Source organism: Octopus bimaculoides, chromosome 18, assembly GCF_046866305.1.
Source record: "Octopus bimaculoides isolate indiv1 chromosome 18, ASM4686630v1, whole genome shotgun sequence".
Lineage (NCBI taxonomy): Eukaryota > Metazoa > Mollusca > Cephalopoda > Octopoda > Octopodidae > Octopus > Octopus bimaculoides.
In genome coordinates, this window is record NC_142945.1 from 40,379,697 (window position 1) to 40,395,764 (window position 16,068).

Here is a 16,068-nt window from a genome sequence, read left to right on the forward strand (position 1 = left end):
TATTGAATCTACCTGTAAAAGCAGCAGCAGCAGTAACAATAGCAGCAATGAAAATAACAAAACAACAAAAACCACAATGAAAGAAAATAATATAGTAAACATTTGTTTCTAATTATAGCTTTTGTGTTTGCTGCACCTCACAACAAATTTAATTTCAATTACTGAAAAGTCTCCCTAGACAATAATATTTCCAGTCGCTTCTTTATTTGATTACATATATGGGTAAGGTGGCAGGGAGAGGTGCATACACATATATATGTGAATGTACACATATGAGCATATATACACACACACACACACACACATGTGCACGCATGTACAGACATGCATATATAATACAGAACAAACACACACAAATATCATATAGAACACACATATACAAGGCATATATATATGCATATATAACCCCGAAATGTGTGTAACAAAGGACAAATGCATATATAGCACAACCACATATATAACAGGGGACAACACAGATACATAATGAATGTATTTGCATGTGCATTTAGGTTACATAGCCACAGAAACCATGCCAAACATGGAATGGATGCATGAGATATGGACTCTATATGCTCCATCAAAGGCAACCTTTTTAGAAGCACAGTAACTCCACACAAGAATCATCATCATCATCATTTAATGTCCATTTTCCATACTGGACGTACTGGACAGCTGAAGAGCTGTCTGGGCTCCAAGTCTGTTTTGGCATGGTTTCTATGACTAGATGCCCTTCCTAACACCAGCCACTTTACAGAGAGTACTGGGTGCTTTTACAGAGCACTGGTAAGAGTGTGTTTATGTGGCACCAGCACCTACAAGTCCAGAAGATTAGAAATGCTCAGCTGAAGAGGGATGCATGAGACACGCATGTATGTAAGGACAACCTTGATTCTACTTAGCCTGATGTTTCTTCTCAAATACAGCAAACCGCAGGGAGTCGTGGTGCTGTCATCCTTTCTGTGAAACCTGGTTTTTGGCACAGCCGTTTTGGCCTCCGCCTATTTGATGCTGTTGATGTGATGCTGACTTATTTGACATCAGATGTTTTAATATTTCTTTTGTTCTCTCTCTCTCGCCTTCACTCTGTTTATGTGTGTGAGTTATATTTCTCTTCATGTGTATGAAAAGTGGGAAAGTGTTTTTGTAAATTGTGTTCAATTAATGAATTGTAATGTCTCTCATTCTCTCTCTCTCTCTCTCTGTATATATATATATAATTCGAAGCACACATGTGTGTGTGTGTGTGTGTGTGTGTGTGTGTGCGCACCTCTAGTGCCAAGAACTACTCTGTCCCTGAAATATGTTTGATGTCCAGTCAGCCATACCAAATTGTCAGCATCCAAACAATTGTGCCCATTCATCTCATTTTGAAGACCAACTCATGGTATAAGGGACACTTTAGTCCTTTGCACATGGGACAACCACTTTAGCACATGTGGTATAATAAAATACACCTTGTAAACTCTGTACAGTAATTGGAGATTGGAAGTGTTTCACAGCTGTATCAAAATGAACTCTGCAAGACACACCACACACCGTCCAGGATGGCAGTAACTCAGAATGAGAGCTGAGACAAAATAGAGAGTATTCGTGAGTACTCCTCAAAGGATAATAACCACTCTAGTGTTTATGCTGTAAGATAGATACAAGAACAAAGTTGGATAGTTTTCGCTGTTTTTGTATGTACAAGATAATGGAAACTGTAAGACACATACAACCCATATCTGTGTTGAAAATCAGACATAACATCATGATGATGGCAAAGTATGTGCATTTACACAAACGCACATCTATATGTGTGTTGTCCTCTGGTTTGTTCGACTCTGGTGAACCATACAACCCATACCAGTATTGAAAACAGACTTAATAATGATGATGATAATAATGTTGATATATAGTGTGTATGCATGTGTGTGTGCATTTGTGTGTATATGTGTGCGTGTGTGTAGCCTCGGGCCGACCAAAGCCTTGAGTAGATTTGGTAGACGGAAACTGAAAGAAACCCGTCGTATATATGTATATATATATATATATATATATATGTATGTGTGTTTGTGTGTCTGTGTTTGTCCCCCCATCATCGCTTGACAACTGATGCTGGTGTGTTTATGTCCCTGTAACTTAGCGGTTCAGCAAAAGAGACCGATAGAATAAGTACTAGGCATTCAAAGAATAAGTCCTGGGGTCGATTTGCTCGACTAAAAGGTGGTGCTCCAGCATGGTCACAGTCAAAAGACTGAAACAAATAAAAGAGTGTATATATATATATATATATATAGTGTGTGTGTGTATATATATATGCACACACACTCGCATGTAAATTTATGCATATAAAATTACTCAGTCATATTTTGTATTTTTAAGTGTTTGTCCCTCACTTTTTCAAAACTAAATATCATTTATTAGATTAAGCTGAAAATGTTGTTCTCGATTGACATACTAGAAATAACTTGAAAAGAACATTTAGAACGATGATGATGATGCTGCTGCTGATAATAATAATAATAATAATACCAATGGCAATAATAACAATAACAAGATGGTGGAAAAGTGCATAATAATAATGATATTAATATGAATAATAATAGTGCACACGCATGCACACACACACACAAGCACACACATATAAAAGAAAAAGGAATAATTAAATAATCCTAGATGTGAAAATAAGGTGAGTGAAAAGCAGTTATACTGGAGAAATAGAGGTTAAAATAAGATGCAGATTGCAAATTAGTTTAACCCTGCCACCAGACCCCTTAGATGTCCTTAGAGTCCAGTCTGCTGCTAGAATTCAGTCCAAGTCTCTGGTCTGGAGATAACTCTGTTACTTGACACTACTTTCTGCTACAGTAATAAATGAAAGAGTTTCTATGTTGTTATTCTAGACGCTAGAAATAACAACCAAATTTCACTCAGATTACACTGTAGTTTCTTAAAAATGGAGATAATACTGACGAGGAAAAAGGACATGACAGTCATCACTGGGAAGCCTTTTATCTCCAAGTTTACTCTAACAATACTTGTCATGGGTTCTTCCTTATTCTTTTACCCCTCCCCACCAACCTCACAACCACAATTCCTCCTCCACCTCATAGGCTCTTCAAAAGGTCACTGGTATTGACTTTCATCTTTTGACAAGGCCAAATCTTAAAATGTAAATTACCAGAATCATTAACACATTGGACAAATGACTTGCATTATACAGTTACAGCCCTTTCTTTACATTGTGAGTTCAAATCCTGCACAGGTCAACTTTGCTTTTCACCCTTCTGGCATCATAGAAACAAAGCACAAGTATTGGGTTGATTGATATTTATAAACAGATTGTAGATGTGAATGGAATTACAATACAAAATCCTAAACAGCACTGACAAAATGAAATAACACAATGCTTGGAATTATAAACTGCCTGTCAGTACAACCAGTTTTGGCAGTAGCAGCAGCATTTTCATGATTTTATGCCTGCTCTCAATGGTGGCATGGGATGGACAGATCATTGCTGGTTTCCCAGAGTGGTTGAAGAACCACATCTCATTCATAAGTTTCAATTTTGGCTTGACTTCTATGACTAGATTTCTTTCTTAACACCAACTGCATTACACTATGTACTGAGTACATTTTTCATGGCACCAGCAGTGGAGAGGATAGGGTTGAGAGAGTGATGGCTAGCAAGAGGTGGGTAAATGGTGAGCGTGAATGGTGAGTGCAGTAAATGATTCTATTGAGAAAACTAAATGATGTAAGAGCATTGGTGAACACCGTGTCCCTGAAGGGAGAGAGAGAGAGAGAGATTATATTGAGGGTGAAAGGTCTCAGCACAGTTCTACACAGTCACAGAGGTGGAAGGGTTATAATTAACTCAAAAAGTGTTGCAGGTGACTCTTTAGCCTCAGAGAAGCAACACAACAGAGTGATGAAGTGAGAGAGGTGACACAGTGAAGTAAGAGCAGTAACATAGTGGAGTAAGAGAATAAATACAGTACAGTGAAAGAGGTAACAAATCAGACAGAGATCAGTACATGCAGTACATCTTAGCCTTAGATCACTGAGCTGTAAACTTATTACAGAGTGCGTGAGATTCAGTAGGGTATGGGTTCGTATATAGAAAGATACAGATACTTACATGTCCATCATCAGAACAGCTGGCAATGTAGTCCCCACTATCATCAATACTGATTTGGTTTACAGTGTTATTGTGCTGTAAAATAGAGAACAAATAAAAAAGGTCAAGAAGGAGAGGTCAGGCAGATGCGGCAGTAGATGCCATCAGCTATTTACAAACCATATTGATGTATTTAACAATCATTTTAACAAAGCATATTTATAGCAATATACAAAAACACACAAACATATTATTATCACCATCGTCTGTCCCTCTTCTATGCTGGCATGCCTGTTTTTCTTTTTATCCCATCTTATATTGCAAAAGGTGAATAATAGACTCATTGGTTATAGGTTTCCAATGAACCAATCACAAGTTCACAAAAATTATGGTGGTTAACAGAGACGGGATTGTCTAATAGGTTGGAATAAATACTGCATGGTAGAATTTTTTTCTTTTTTGGTGGGGGGGGGGAGTAGATCATCAGTTTTCAGTTACCCCAATGATGCTTAAATTTTTGGTTGATAAGCATTGGTGAAAGATATACATGTACACAAGCAAACATGAACACATGCACTCACACTCTCTCACTCACAAACATATGCACACACATGTATATAACAAGTTTCCACGCAGTTTCCATCAATCAAATTCCACGCATAAAGCATACATCAACTTAAAAGTTGCATGAAGTTAAACTCAGAAACAGTCACACCCTTGTATCTTATCACTCAACTCTATACCCAATTCTTGTCTTGCAAGTACTTGGAGACTTCATCAGTGCTAATGTCACAAGAAAACACCCATTACACTTTGTGAAATGGTCAGCATTATGCAGGGCATCCAGTTGTAGAAACCATGCCAAAGTAGACATAAGAACTTGACACAGCACTTTGGCTCATCTGTTCAGATCAAACCCATCCAATCCATTTCAACATGGAAAAGAAAAAAAAAGCATTAAATGATGATGATGACACACACACAAACACTCACAGAGAGGCACAAAAGAAAAAAAAAAGGAAGAACTTCAACACGCTATATACATGTCTTACTATTTAATAATAAGCAGGAAGAATATCTGCAAATAGGACATATATGAGTGTATTGAAAGTTAAAAGGAATGGTTATAGAGATAGCAAGAATAATATATAATTTTTCCCTTATTTTCTACACACCAACAGAAAAACAGACCTCTACTGGTCTTGTTGGCACAATAATTCAATAATAGTTAGATAGCACATACTTAGTGAATGTGGGTTAAAAAATACAACATTAATATACTGAAAAAAAGTTTCATTATATAACATTGATAAAAAATTTGGGCACACACAATGTGCTGTGTGAATTTACATACATTAGCCAATTAGATCATTTATGTAGTAGAAAAAGTATTATGGAAAATGTATGGACAAAGGTATAAAATCAATTGAGTAATGTGTTGGAAAAAATATTCATATGTATTTTCTTGTTTGTAAAGTTAAATATGTGTTGAAGCAGATAAGGCGAAGAATAAAAAGAAAAAGCAGATCGCACATATTTTTAAAGTGGTAGAAATAACAATTGGCAAATAATTTTCAATTCAGCCAAATGTCTCATGATTTGAGGTAGCCAAATCTGTTCTATTAAAACAAAGAGTTAATGCTGGCTGAGAGAGGAGGAGGATGAGGAGAGAGAGAGAGGGAGAGAGGTAAAACAGCTTATTCATGCCAGTCAATTGCCTAGAGCAAGGAAAGAGAACACACATTTGAGTTTTGTCTTAAATGGCCACCAAATTTCTGGTCTATGATTGACTCAAAATCATTTAAGTAAGGGGAAACACTAAAATGTCACCTACTTATCATCTTTGCATTCAACAAGTTATATATATATATATATATATACACACACACACACATATAAGATTAAAAATTGCAAAGATGGATAACAAAGGAACACATAGAAGATTCACACAGAAGCAGTGGACATGTTCTTCCCTCATCAGTTTTTGTCCAAAGATCATAATAATTTAGTACCTTTTGTGTAAGATTGTTCGTTTTGGTGGTGTCGACAACAAAATGCTGCTATGAATAAGTGAGTAAATGTAAAGGATGGTGAGAAAAAACAAATGACACAGTTAGTTGGTACATATGTAAAAATGACATACAAATAAAGGCGTTACAGCTATGAGACAGCATTAAGACAAGATGTGTGGAAGTAACACTAATGGAAAATGATGTCCTATACAACTTGAGAAGGAAAGTAGAGAGATATAAAAAAGTTGGAAGGTTAGGGGGAGAAAGAGAGAGAGAGAGCACTGGTTAACTGCAAAAATTTCAACGTTGACTGTAAAAGTGACTGTTCATTATGATATTTCTCACTAAAGTACATCTCTATGTGTTTTAATTAAATTCTCAAGTAATTGTGAAATAAAAGTGGCTTTATAAAATAACTATACCTTTTTTTATTGACTAATAATATTGTTTGAAATATAACAAAACACCCAAATTCTATAAATGTATTAGGGAATTTGTTTCATAACTAAGTACAGGTAAAATATGTAATGTAAAGTTAAACTCTTTAACATTTGAATAGGCCATATCTAGCTGAAATATTAATATTCTACCTGTTTTAAGTTCAAGCTGGCCATATCCAGCCTTTCACACCTACATTACAATGTCATTCTAAAAATAAACAATCACATCATCAAAATCTCAAGGCTACAAAATAATTCGTAATTAATTCAAAATGATGTTAGTAATACATTTGGCTGAGTAGTCTGAGTAACAAAGGGCTAAATATGATCGAATAACATGAACTACTAGCCAATATATATTCATATCACTTACTAAATGCTGATTATTACATTTATGGCAAAAATACACTAATTTGGTCCAGGCTATCCTTTTTCCACTCCACTCTGTTTACCTTTTACATGGTGGTTAGATTCAACCATTATTATGTGGGACATTTCAATTCAAATAAATGGAAGTTAATAAATAATCAATGGGTTTCAAGTCAAGATAATGACTGGGTCTGATTCATTCTGAAAATTTTGGACAAGAAATATTGAAAAAAAACAAAAAATTCCCTTTCACTATTCTCTTTCAAATCATTGCTTTCATTACCATCACTACTGCTGTCCAATATTGTTTGAAGTATCCAGTTTAAAGTCCATAAAGTCTTATGCTTAAAGTAGCATTTTAGTTGGCGTCTTCATACATCATTCAAACTCAGAGTGGTCATTACTAAATTTGACATCCATATAATTTTAAACAATTTTTGTTTAAAAAAAAAGGCTATATGCAATAGAAATGAGGGAACAAGAAAAAGGAAAGGATCAGGGGAAAAAAAATATTCCTCCAAATTCGGAAAACACAATATTTGTGTTTAGATATGATGTCTTGAGTGGAACAAGTGTTTATCATGTGAAACTACATCACTAATACAGTAATAGATATTCATGTCAATATTTTGATTTAAATATGAATAGGTAAAAGCATGCAGTCTCAAGCACTATGGTTATTCTGTGAGGATAGGTGATACTAGGCTGGTTGAATATGAAAGGGTTAAGACATTGGGCATTAGGTGTAAAAATATTAAAAAGACCCTCCTCAACTTGGATGTAAACACAGCTTCTATGTATGTATGTATACATATATACACACACACACATATATATACATACACAAATATATACACATACATATATACATACATATACACATACATATATACTTACATATATATATATGTATACATACATATACAGGAATACATACATATAACTATGTATACATACATATACATATATATACACACACATATATATATACACGCATATATATATATATATATATATATATATATATACACGCATATATATACACACACACACATATATATATACGCATATATACATACACATATACATATACATATATATATATATACACACATAATATATATACATATACATACATATGTATACATACATGCATATAAATATATATATGTATATATGCATGTGTATTTGTGTCTAACATTTTTATGATTTATATACTTATCTGAGTAAATACATATGCAAACATATGACCTACCTACCTACCAACCTACCTACCTACCTTCCTACCTACCTACATACATACGTACATACATACATACATACATACATACATACACAGCTTGTATGTAGATGGCTTAAAATTTGAACATAAGTTTTTAAACTTGAAACCTCCCTCACAATCTCCAATGTTTAGTAATCCTATTACACGACTAAGAAATAGAAATCCCATGTTGTTGGTAGTTTCTTTAACTGATAGTACTACTATAGCTACAACTGCAACAACACTACAACTAAGATAAAAAAAAAAAAAGAAAGAAAGAAGAAAAAAATTACAAGAGACAACGAAAACAATCCCCCTCTCCTGAACAAAACAAAAGAGAAGTGAAAATTGTATAGCAAACTATAAGTAAATTTCATGCTGATAACTTATTTCAATGTCCTTTCTTTATCACTCCGCTTACTAACCACAGAGATAACAATAACTACAGTAACCACAGACACAACAACAACAATTTCTTTCAAAATAATGCCTAAATAGATTATATTCAAAAGAGATGCAGTTTTTCTTGAAAGCTGATTATAAAGTAAGCTTTATAACCTGTGTCCATTTTCCTTCTCCATGCTTTTATGAGTTTGAGAAGACAGGCTTGTTTGAACCATTTCCATATTGTTGTTGCTATTGTTACTGTTGACATTCTTCAGCTATGGTTCACTGCCCTTCCTGATAACTGGCTTGGCACTAAACTATTAAGTTGATTTTCTGTTAAGACAGTTGTTATTAAGAGAATTGGCCGACTGTAATTTGTTTTTATTTATCCTAACAGTACTCACTTGCTTGTCCAAACCATATGTGCCAAGAGTTCTAATAGGGAGGCTCTACATAGTCTTTTCATCTGTTAGGAATAGCAGCCAAATCACCTTCAAATCAAAACCTAATGTCTTAAAAAAAAAAGGTAAGAATACATTGGATAATGTAGTCGTATGTGTGTGTGTGTGTGCGTGTATACACACATGTATACACCACATGCACACACACACACATATGAGGATTGTATTGAAAGTACTATAAAAGTGGACAGCATTTTTATCACTGCCACAAATCATTCCAATTGCACATGTTGGAAAAATAACTCTTCCTCGATAGAAACTCTTCTGTCTGTACCACCTTATTGTAGGCAAACAGCAGGTTCCAAGCAGAAGCAATGTACCATTATGAGTTCTTGACAAAAGAGGGGTGCAGAATGTCTGGTTTTCACAGACAGCTACAAGTTATTTATGGAGATGACAATATAAATAACTTGTACAGATGGTTAAGCTGAGAAAAGAGGAAACCAGCATTGGTGACAAACCACATAATGGAAGACTGCTGACATAAATCACCAGTGAGGGAATGAATGAATTAATGCGGACAAACAAATCACAATTTGTGAGTTTGCAGCACAAATTGGCTGTGGTCACAATACACTACAGAAAATATTGGATAGTGTATGCAAAATGAGCACCTCAGCAGTTGGCATCTAATTTGAAGAATAGAAGGGAAGAAGTATGCTCTGGTCAACTGGAAAGGTGGGTGTATCTTTATGAGCTGAAAATGTAAGCTCAGTCTCTGAAATGGTGTTATATCTCTTTTCCAAGAAGTTCAAGTGCCAGCAACTGACACAGAAACCCAGCACTATGAGATAATGAAATTGACCATTTCACTTGTACATAGTGTCTATGTGGATCTCTAGTTTGGCGATTGTAAAAAGATAACTTACTGTTCAACAGGAGATTTTGCTGCTACATTAAGCTAGTAAAGTGACAAATGTTGGAGTCCACACAATGTCTATGTGAAGTTAAATGTACTGCTTAGTTGATATTTAAGCTCAGCAGAATTTCATCTTATTGACATAGACAGATGTATTGGTGTCCCTAAAAAACTAGTGTGTTTTAAAAGAGACTGATGCCGAGCTGTTGTTCAAAATTGTTGTTATTTAGTATTGACTCAGAACCTGATCAAGTAGACCCAGTATCTAAAACATTCCTACAATATATCCATTCTGCTGATATTTATTTCATACATAATAATATATCTAGGATTATCTTACTGTGAAAAAAGTAAGTTTGAAGGAGATGATTTGGTTACTAAATCTAGCAGGTTGAGCTAATACATAGAAGCTCTCCCAGCAATTTGTTTATTCTAAGTTATTTAAGCAGATATCCCTCTACAACTGATAATTCCTGCTAGATACACAAATGTACACAGAATACAAACATATGTACAAACACACACACAGACATACATACATGTAATGCAAGTGCTGTTGAGTGGCGATATACAAATGAGCTTGAGTCTAGAACCCAGGTTCAGTTCTCAGTTAAATAGTTTGTAGCAGGCTAAATGTGATGTGCCATATCATGTCGATATGATGTAGCCCACTACTGAATGTAGCATGTAGAATCGGAGCAAACAGTGAACATTGAAGAATCAACACTATGAAGGAAGAAATATTATTTACATATATTTATTTGTTTGCCTAACAGGGAGTTAAAATAGCAATGCTAGTGATAGTGACAACAGGGTTGGCTCGCTGGTTAGTAGTTGATAGTGTAGAAGTTGCTCTCAGTGGAGAGAGAAAGAGTAAAGAATGCACGGAGCCAACTAGAAAGGAAGCAAAGATAAAGGTGGCATCGTCTTTCTTGTGGCCGAGCAAAGTGCTGCTCTTGGTCATGGCTGACACAAAAGAGTGTGTTGCTCCTTGGTCATAGCTGACAGAAAAGAGGAAGAGATAGAAACTGTTCTGTTATATAGACTATGGTCAGTAATGTAGGTCAGACCCTAAACAAACGACTGACCAGCACAGGTCCTAGGGTGTTGAGTGTTTCCTCATCAATCATCTAGTGCGGAGAGGATTCCCCCTCACCACCACCAGTGCTTGTTTTGACAAGCAACAAACGGGTGGATTTGATTTTAAATCTCAGGCAGGGTCAAGTTAGATCCATACAAGTTTCCCTTCACTTCCGATACTTGTCCATTACCAATCATAATCAATAGTCTAAAGGCATGAACACAAGGCATTCAGTGATGACTCAACTGGCTATTAAAAGCTGTGAGATATTTTCATAATACATTTTTACCTCCATGTAGTGTGGCCAATCAACTTGAAAGGACATAGCTTCCTATAGAATACTGATGAAACCAGAAACTGCAACTATAAGAAGTAATTATTATGTGATCTCTAACATCTTTTTTAGATATTGATCTAAATTTTAGTTAGTTAATTTATAATTTATACACGTTTTTGGCAGGAGTAATTCTTCTCTATGCATCATAACCAGATGAACTATTTTACATTACTAAATATCAATAGAAAAAGTAACAAAACATAACAATACTCTGCTTGGCTAAGTCACTAAATAATCCAAGAGAAGAGGTATAACACAGTTGCTCGATCTGCTAGAAACAACAGCAAAATATATGATTGCAAACCTATGACATACATGCCAACAGTGCCATGCTGCAGGTTTTCTGGGGACATATGAAAGATTTGAAAAATAAATTACCCTGAAATGTCATATTATAAAAGGCTTGCTAAATTTAACAGAAAAATTTTAAAGTTAAACATAGCCTTAAAAAAATTGTATTTTTTAGTGATAGCTAATGATACAACACTTTACATTACAACGCTGCAGAAATTAACAGTCACTTACAAATTAACAAATTAGCAATTCTTCATTGACTGCTCACATAGGTTAACATGATATGACAAGCACATGATTTTTAGGCAAGTTCTTTTTTTGCATTTTTTTCCAATTTTAAAAAGTTTTATTTTCTAAACCCAAAGATAATGACATTAATTGCAGATAAAAAATTCAAATTATCTGAAAGAAGTGGAAAAAAATTCTCAAGATTGGTGGACTGAACTATATAGTGTTATTGATGAGAGTGATAAAGTTCTTTGCATATTGTGTGAGCTGCAGGTTGTGAGTAGAAGTCAGAATGTAAAAGAGGATTTTTACATTAAGTACTATTTTGTTCCTACAAAAAAAAAAACCAAAACAAAACCCTTGAGGATTGTAAGTATGATTGAAAATCTTTTACCCCAAAACCACCAAAATCCGAAAGTTTTTTGAATGCTGACATAACATGCCACAAATGGAAAATTCCACAAAGTACTGCTGTTGTGTGCTGTTATGACATGTGAGTTTGTAAGCAGTGATCATCATGTTTTTTTTTTGTTTTTTTTTTCATACAGTAAACACAAATGTTATTTTTACAGGAGATCTGAATTTCACTTCCATGTATGAGTGTAACATGACAAGCATCATTACTTGTACATTAATTTAAAAATAAAAGGCTGACTTCTTTCAGTATTCATTTTATTTACCTGCAATCATGTTCAATGTTTTGTTTTTAAACTTCACATAAAATCTAATGCCTGTATCGTAAAAAAATAAAATACAAATGGTGTACTGTAACCTTTTAATCAAAACATGACATTGTAGGAGGAGACTGACATCTTACCTTTCTGAAGGTATGTTTTAAAAGATAATTAAAGATCTATATAATTCTACATTCAAGGCATATGTACAAGCTGTATATTGAAATGTAAATGGATATTGTGTTTAGACTTGGGTCCCATCCCCAAGCTGTCCCATTTTATAGATGCAGATATGAAAATACTCAGAAATCCCAAAGCATCATAAACCTGCACACTTTTAGTCCCAGGAATTTTGTATAAGGGATTCTCAACTGCAATATATATCTCAAAAGCTAAGATGAAAACCCTCCTAATCAGAGAACTTACTAAAATTCTTGTAGCAGGGAGTTTTATTATTATTTTATACGTCTTCTATCTTTTTTACTTGTTTCAATCATTTTGACTACGACCATGCTGGGGCAACACCTTGAAGTGTTTTAGTTGAACAAATTGAGCCCAGTACTTATTTGTTTTGAAGCCTGATACTTATTCTGTTGATCACTTATGTTGAACTGCTAAGTTACAGGGACATAAATGCTGGTTGTCAAGTGGTGGTTGAGGACAAACATAACAAACAAAAGGACATACACTATGAGCTTCTTTCAGTTTCTACCTACCAAATCAACTCACAAGGCTCTGGTCAAACTGGGGCTATAGTAGAAGACACTCAAGATGCCACACAGTAGGACTGATCTACATAGTAAGACTGAACGCAGTTGGGAAGCAAACTCCTTATCACACATGTGATGCTGTGTTCTTCATGGAAAATCATTAAGTGACGGTATACTTATTAAAACGTTTGAAAACTTTCATAATAAGGGCATCATTGTAAAGTGTGTGAATAAGTTAGTAATGAACAGAAATACTATTAAAGGCAATTATGAAAATGAACACTAAGACAGAAAATCAAACTGAAGAAACAGATACTTGTGATTTTTGTTTTTTCTATTTGTTTTGATAAGACCACTGACTGATATTAGATCATCAGCTAGATTAGTTATTACTGCATATTTTCAGAGATGTTTTTCATAAGGAATTAATTAAGTCAGAGAATTTGTTTCAAAATATGCCAGGGAAAGACGTTAGTGATTGTATTTTCTAAGTGTTTATTGAAAGACAAATAGATTTCTCAAAAACAGTTTTGCTTGTGATTGACAGTGCCTCTAATATAGTATGCCAAAATGTTGGCTTCATAGAGTAATTTACAGAGGCTATTGGTCATCTCCTTGTTTCTTTCCATTGTATTATACATCAGGAAATAATATATGCAAAAACCAGCTTTAAATATTTTGATAATGCAATGAGAGTTGCGGCAAAGATAGTCAATTCAATAGCTGCTATGACTTTGCATAAATGAAAATTTACTTTCAAATGAAATTGAATCAATTTACAACAGTTAACTAATGTACAATAATGTAAGATCGTTGAGTCAAATGTCAAGTACTTGAATGGTTTGTTGAATGTATAAGTAAAATCAAACTATTTTTAGATAAACAAAGCATGGAACACAATTTTCATCTCCAGGTAGACTTCAGAGATTTCCGGAATCTTCCATTGAATTTGAATGAGCTTAATATTAAATTGCAAAGTCTAGGAAATCTGTTGATGTGATGTTTCACTTGATCAAAGTAAACTCAACATAGCTCAGTGTGAATTAGAAAGTAAAAGTTTCAATTACTTCCCAAGGATGAAGAAATTTTTTGAAGAAACTAAAAGCTTGAACAACACACAAACTAACTTATAGAAGCTTTCTGTGACCTAGTGATTAGGGTATTGAGTTGCTGATCATAAGGTTGTGAGTTCAATTCTGGACCAAGCAACACATTATTTCCCTGAGCAAAACACTTCATTTTACATTGCTTTAGTCTATTCAACTAAAAATTAGTAGTGGTCCAGGGCTAGTATAGCTTTTGCTCACTCTCCAGCTACTACATCTTCAATGTTCTGCTGAGTAAAGAGTATGAGGACTGAGAGGATGTCTATGTCTGCTCACAGCTACATGGGCACCTAAAACAATTAACAACAATATGGTACATGTTACCAGGTCATACTTGTTTGTGAGTGATAGCTGTAGCTTGTTTTCTAAGGGCTGTTACTGAGCAGTTTTCTTCTAGATTTTGCAATTTAGTGAGTTATAGGAAATAAATATGATTTATAAAATATCCTGATGAAACAAGTTTTAAAGATCTGAATCTAGAATCCTTTTGACACCAACCCGCCTGAGACCACCCGTGGTACTATGATACAAATTTCCTGTTTTAAAGTCATCTCACTTAAAACCTTCCAACAAAATTTCCTGTTAATGTTCTAAACCCCAGCTTAATATTGACAAAGTTGTTTTACAAAATTCTTCGTTATATTTTAAAATTAATTGAAACAAAGTAATGTATTCTAACAGAAATATGATAACAAAAGGGTTAAATTCATTTGGATGGTTGGATTTAAGAGATCTGAAAATGCCGTTAATTGACTTCCATTCCAATCTCATTTTGAAGTAAAAAAAAAAAATCATTACATGTTGAACTGATTTGTAAGAAACTAAATGTGAATTAATTGTGAATAAACATTCACAATATGACTTCTAAAAGTGTGGAATTGCATTTCTGAAAATTTTGGTGCTCTTAAAAAATACTTGCAAAAGCACTCCAAACCATTTTCTCACCAATGTATTGATGTGAAATATTGTTTCCAGCACTAAATAACACAGAAGAGAAACAAAATGGTTGATGACTCGAATGCTTTCTATGTAACATTAAAGTGTACACGCCATATCTGCCCCACCCCCCACCTTAACCCATCCATAAATTAAGTCTTCTTGAACTTAGCAACAGAAACGTCATTAAAGTTAAAGTGACATTTTAAAAATTTCACTTTCTTCTCCCAGTTTTAATAAAATAATGAGATTTCAAGTTATATTTTATTAAACTCTTAGTTTTATAAATGTACTAGCAGTTAAACCCGGTTTCACCCGGTCGGTTTGGTTCATGTGGCTGTAAAACCTGCTCCATGTAAGCATTCGATTTGTTTGGGCACGCTTACGTTAAAAAGCAATTTTAGAATGACCTTTTCTGTCAAAACGCTAAAAATAACTGACCAACAAAAAATTTAAAAAACCCAACCAAGATTCAACTAAATCAAAAAATAAACCCAAATACTAAGCGAACAAAGATGAACCATCTCACTTCCATTTGAGCGTGGCCGTTGCCAGTACCGCCTGACTGGCCCTCATGCCGGTGGCACATAAAAAGCACCCACTACACTCTCGGAGTGGTTGGCGTTAGGAAGGGCATCCAGCTGTAGAAACTCTGCCAGATCAGATTGGAGTCTGGTGTAGCCATCTGGTTCGCCAGTCCCAAGTCAAATCGTCCAATCCATGCTAGCATGGAAAGCGGACGTTAAATGAGGATGATGATATGTGTATATATATATATATATATATATATTTGTATATGTTTGTGTGTCTG

The 16,068-nt window shown here is 34.4% G+C and overlaps 1 protein-coding gene across 7 annotated transcripts in view; it reads right to left on the bottom strand.

Annotated features, from left to right (window-relative positions):
• LOC106883153 (vacuolar protein sorting-associated protein 41 homolog) overlaps nt 1-16,068 on the bottom strand; it is a 171,355-nt gene that overhangs the window by 79,804 nt on the left and 75,483 nt on the right. For all 7 annotated transcript variants that reach the window (XR_016244991.1, XR_016244990.1, XR_016244989.1 and 4 more), the window contains one exon: nt 4,124-4,198. Coding sequence is in view for 4 of the 7 variants with exons in the window: in XM_014934065.3 (XP_014789551.1) it covers nt 4,124-4,198 (75 nt within the window). In the remaining 3 variants the exon portion in view is untranslated. The remainder of the gene's footprint in view (nt 1-4,123; nt 4,199-16,068) is intronic.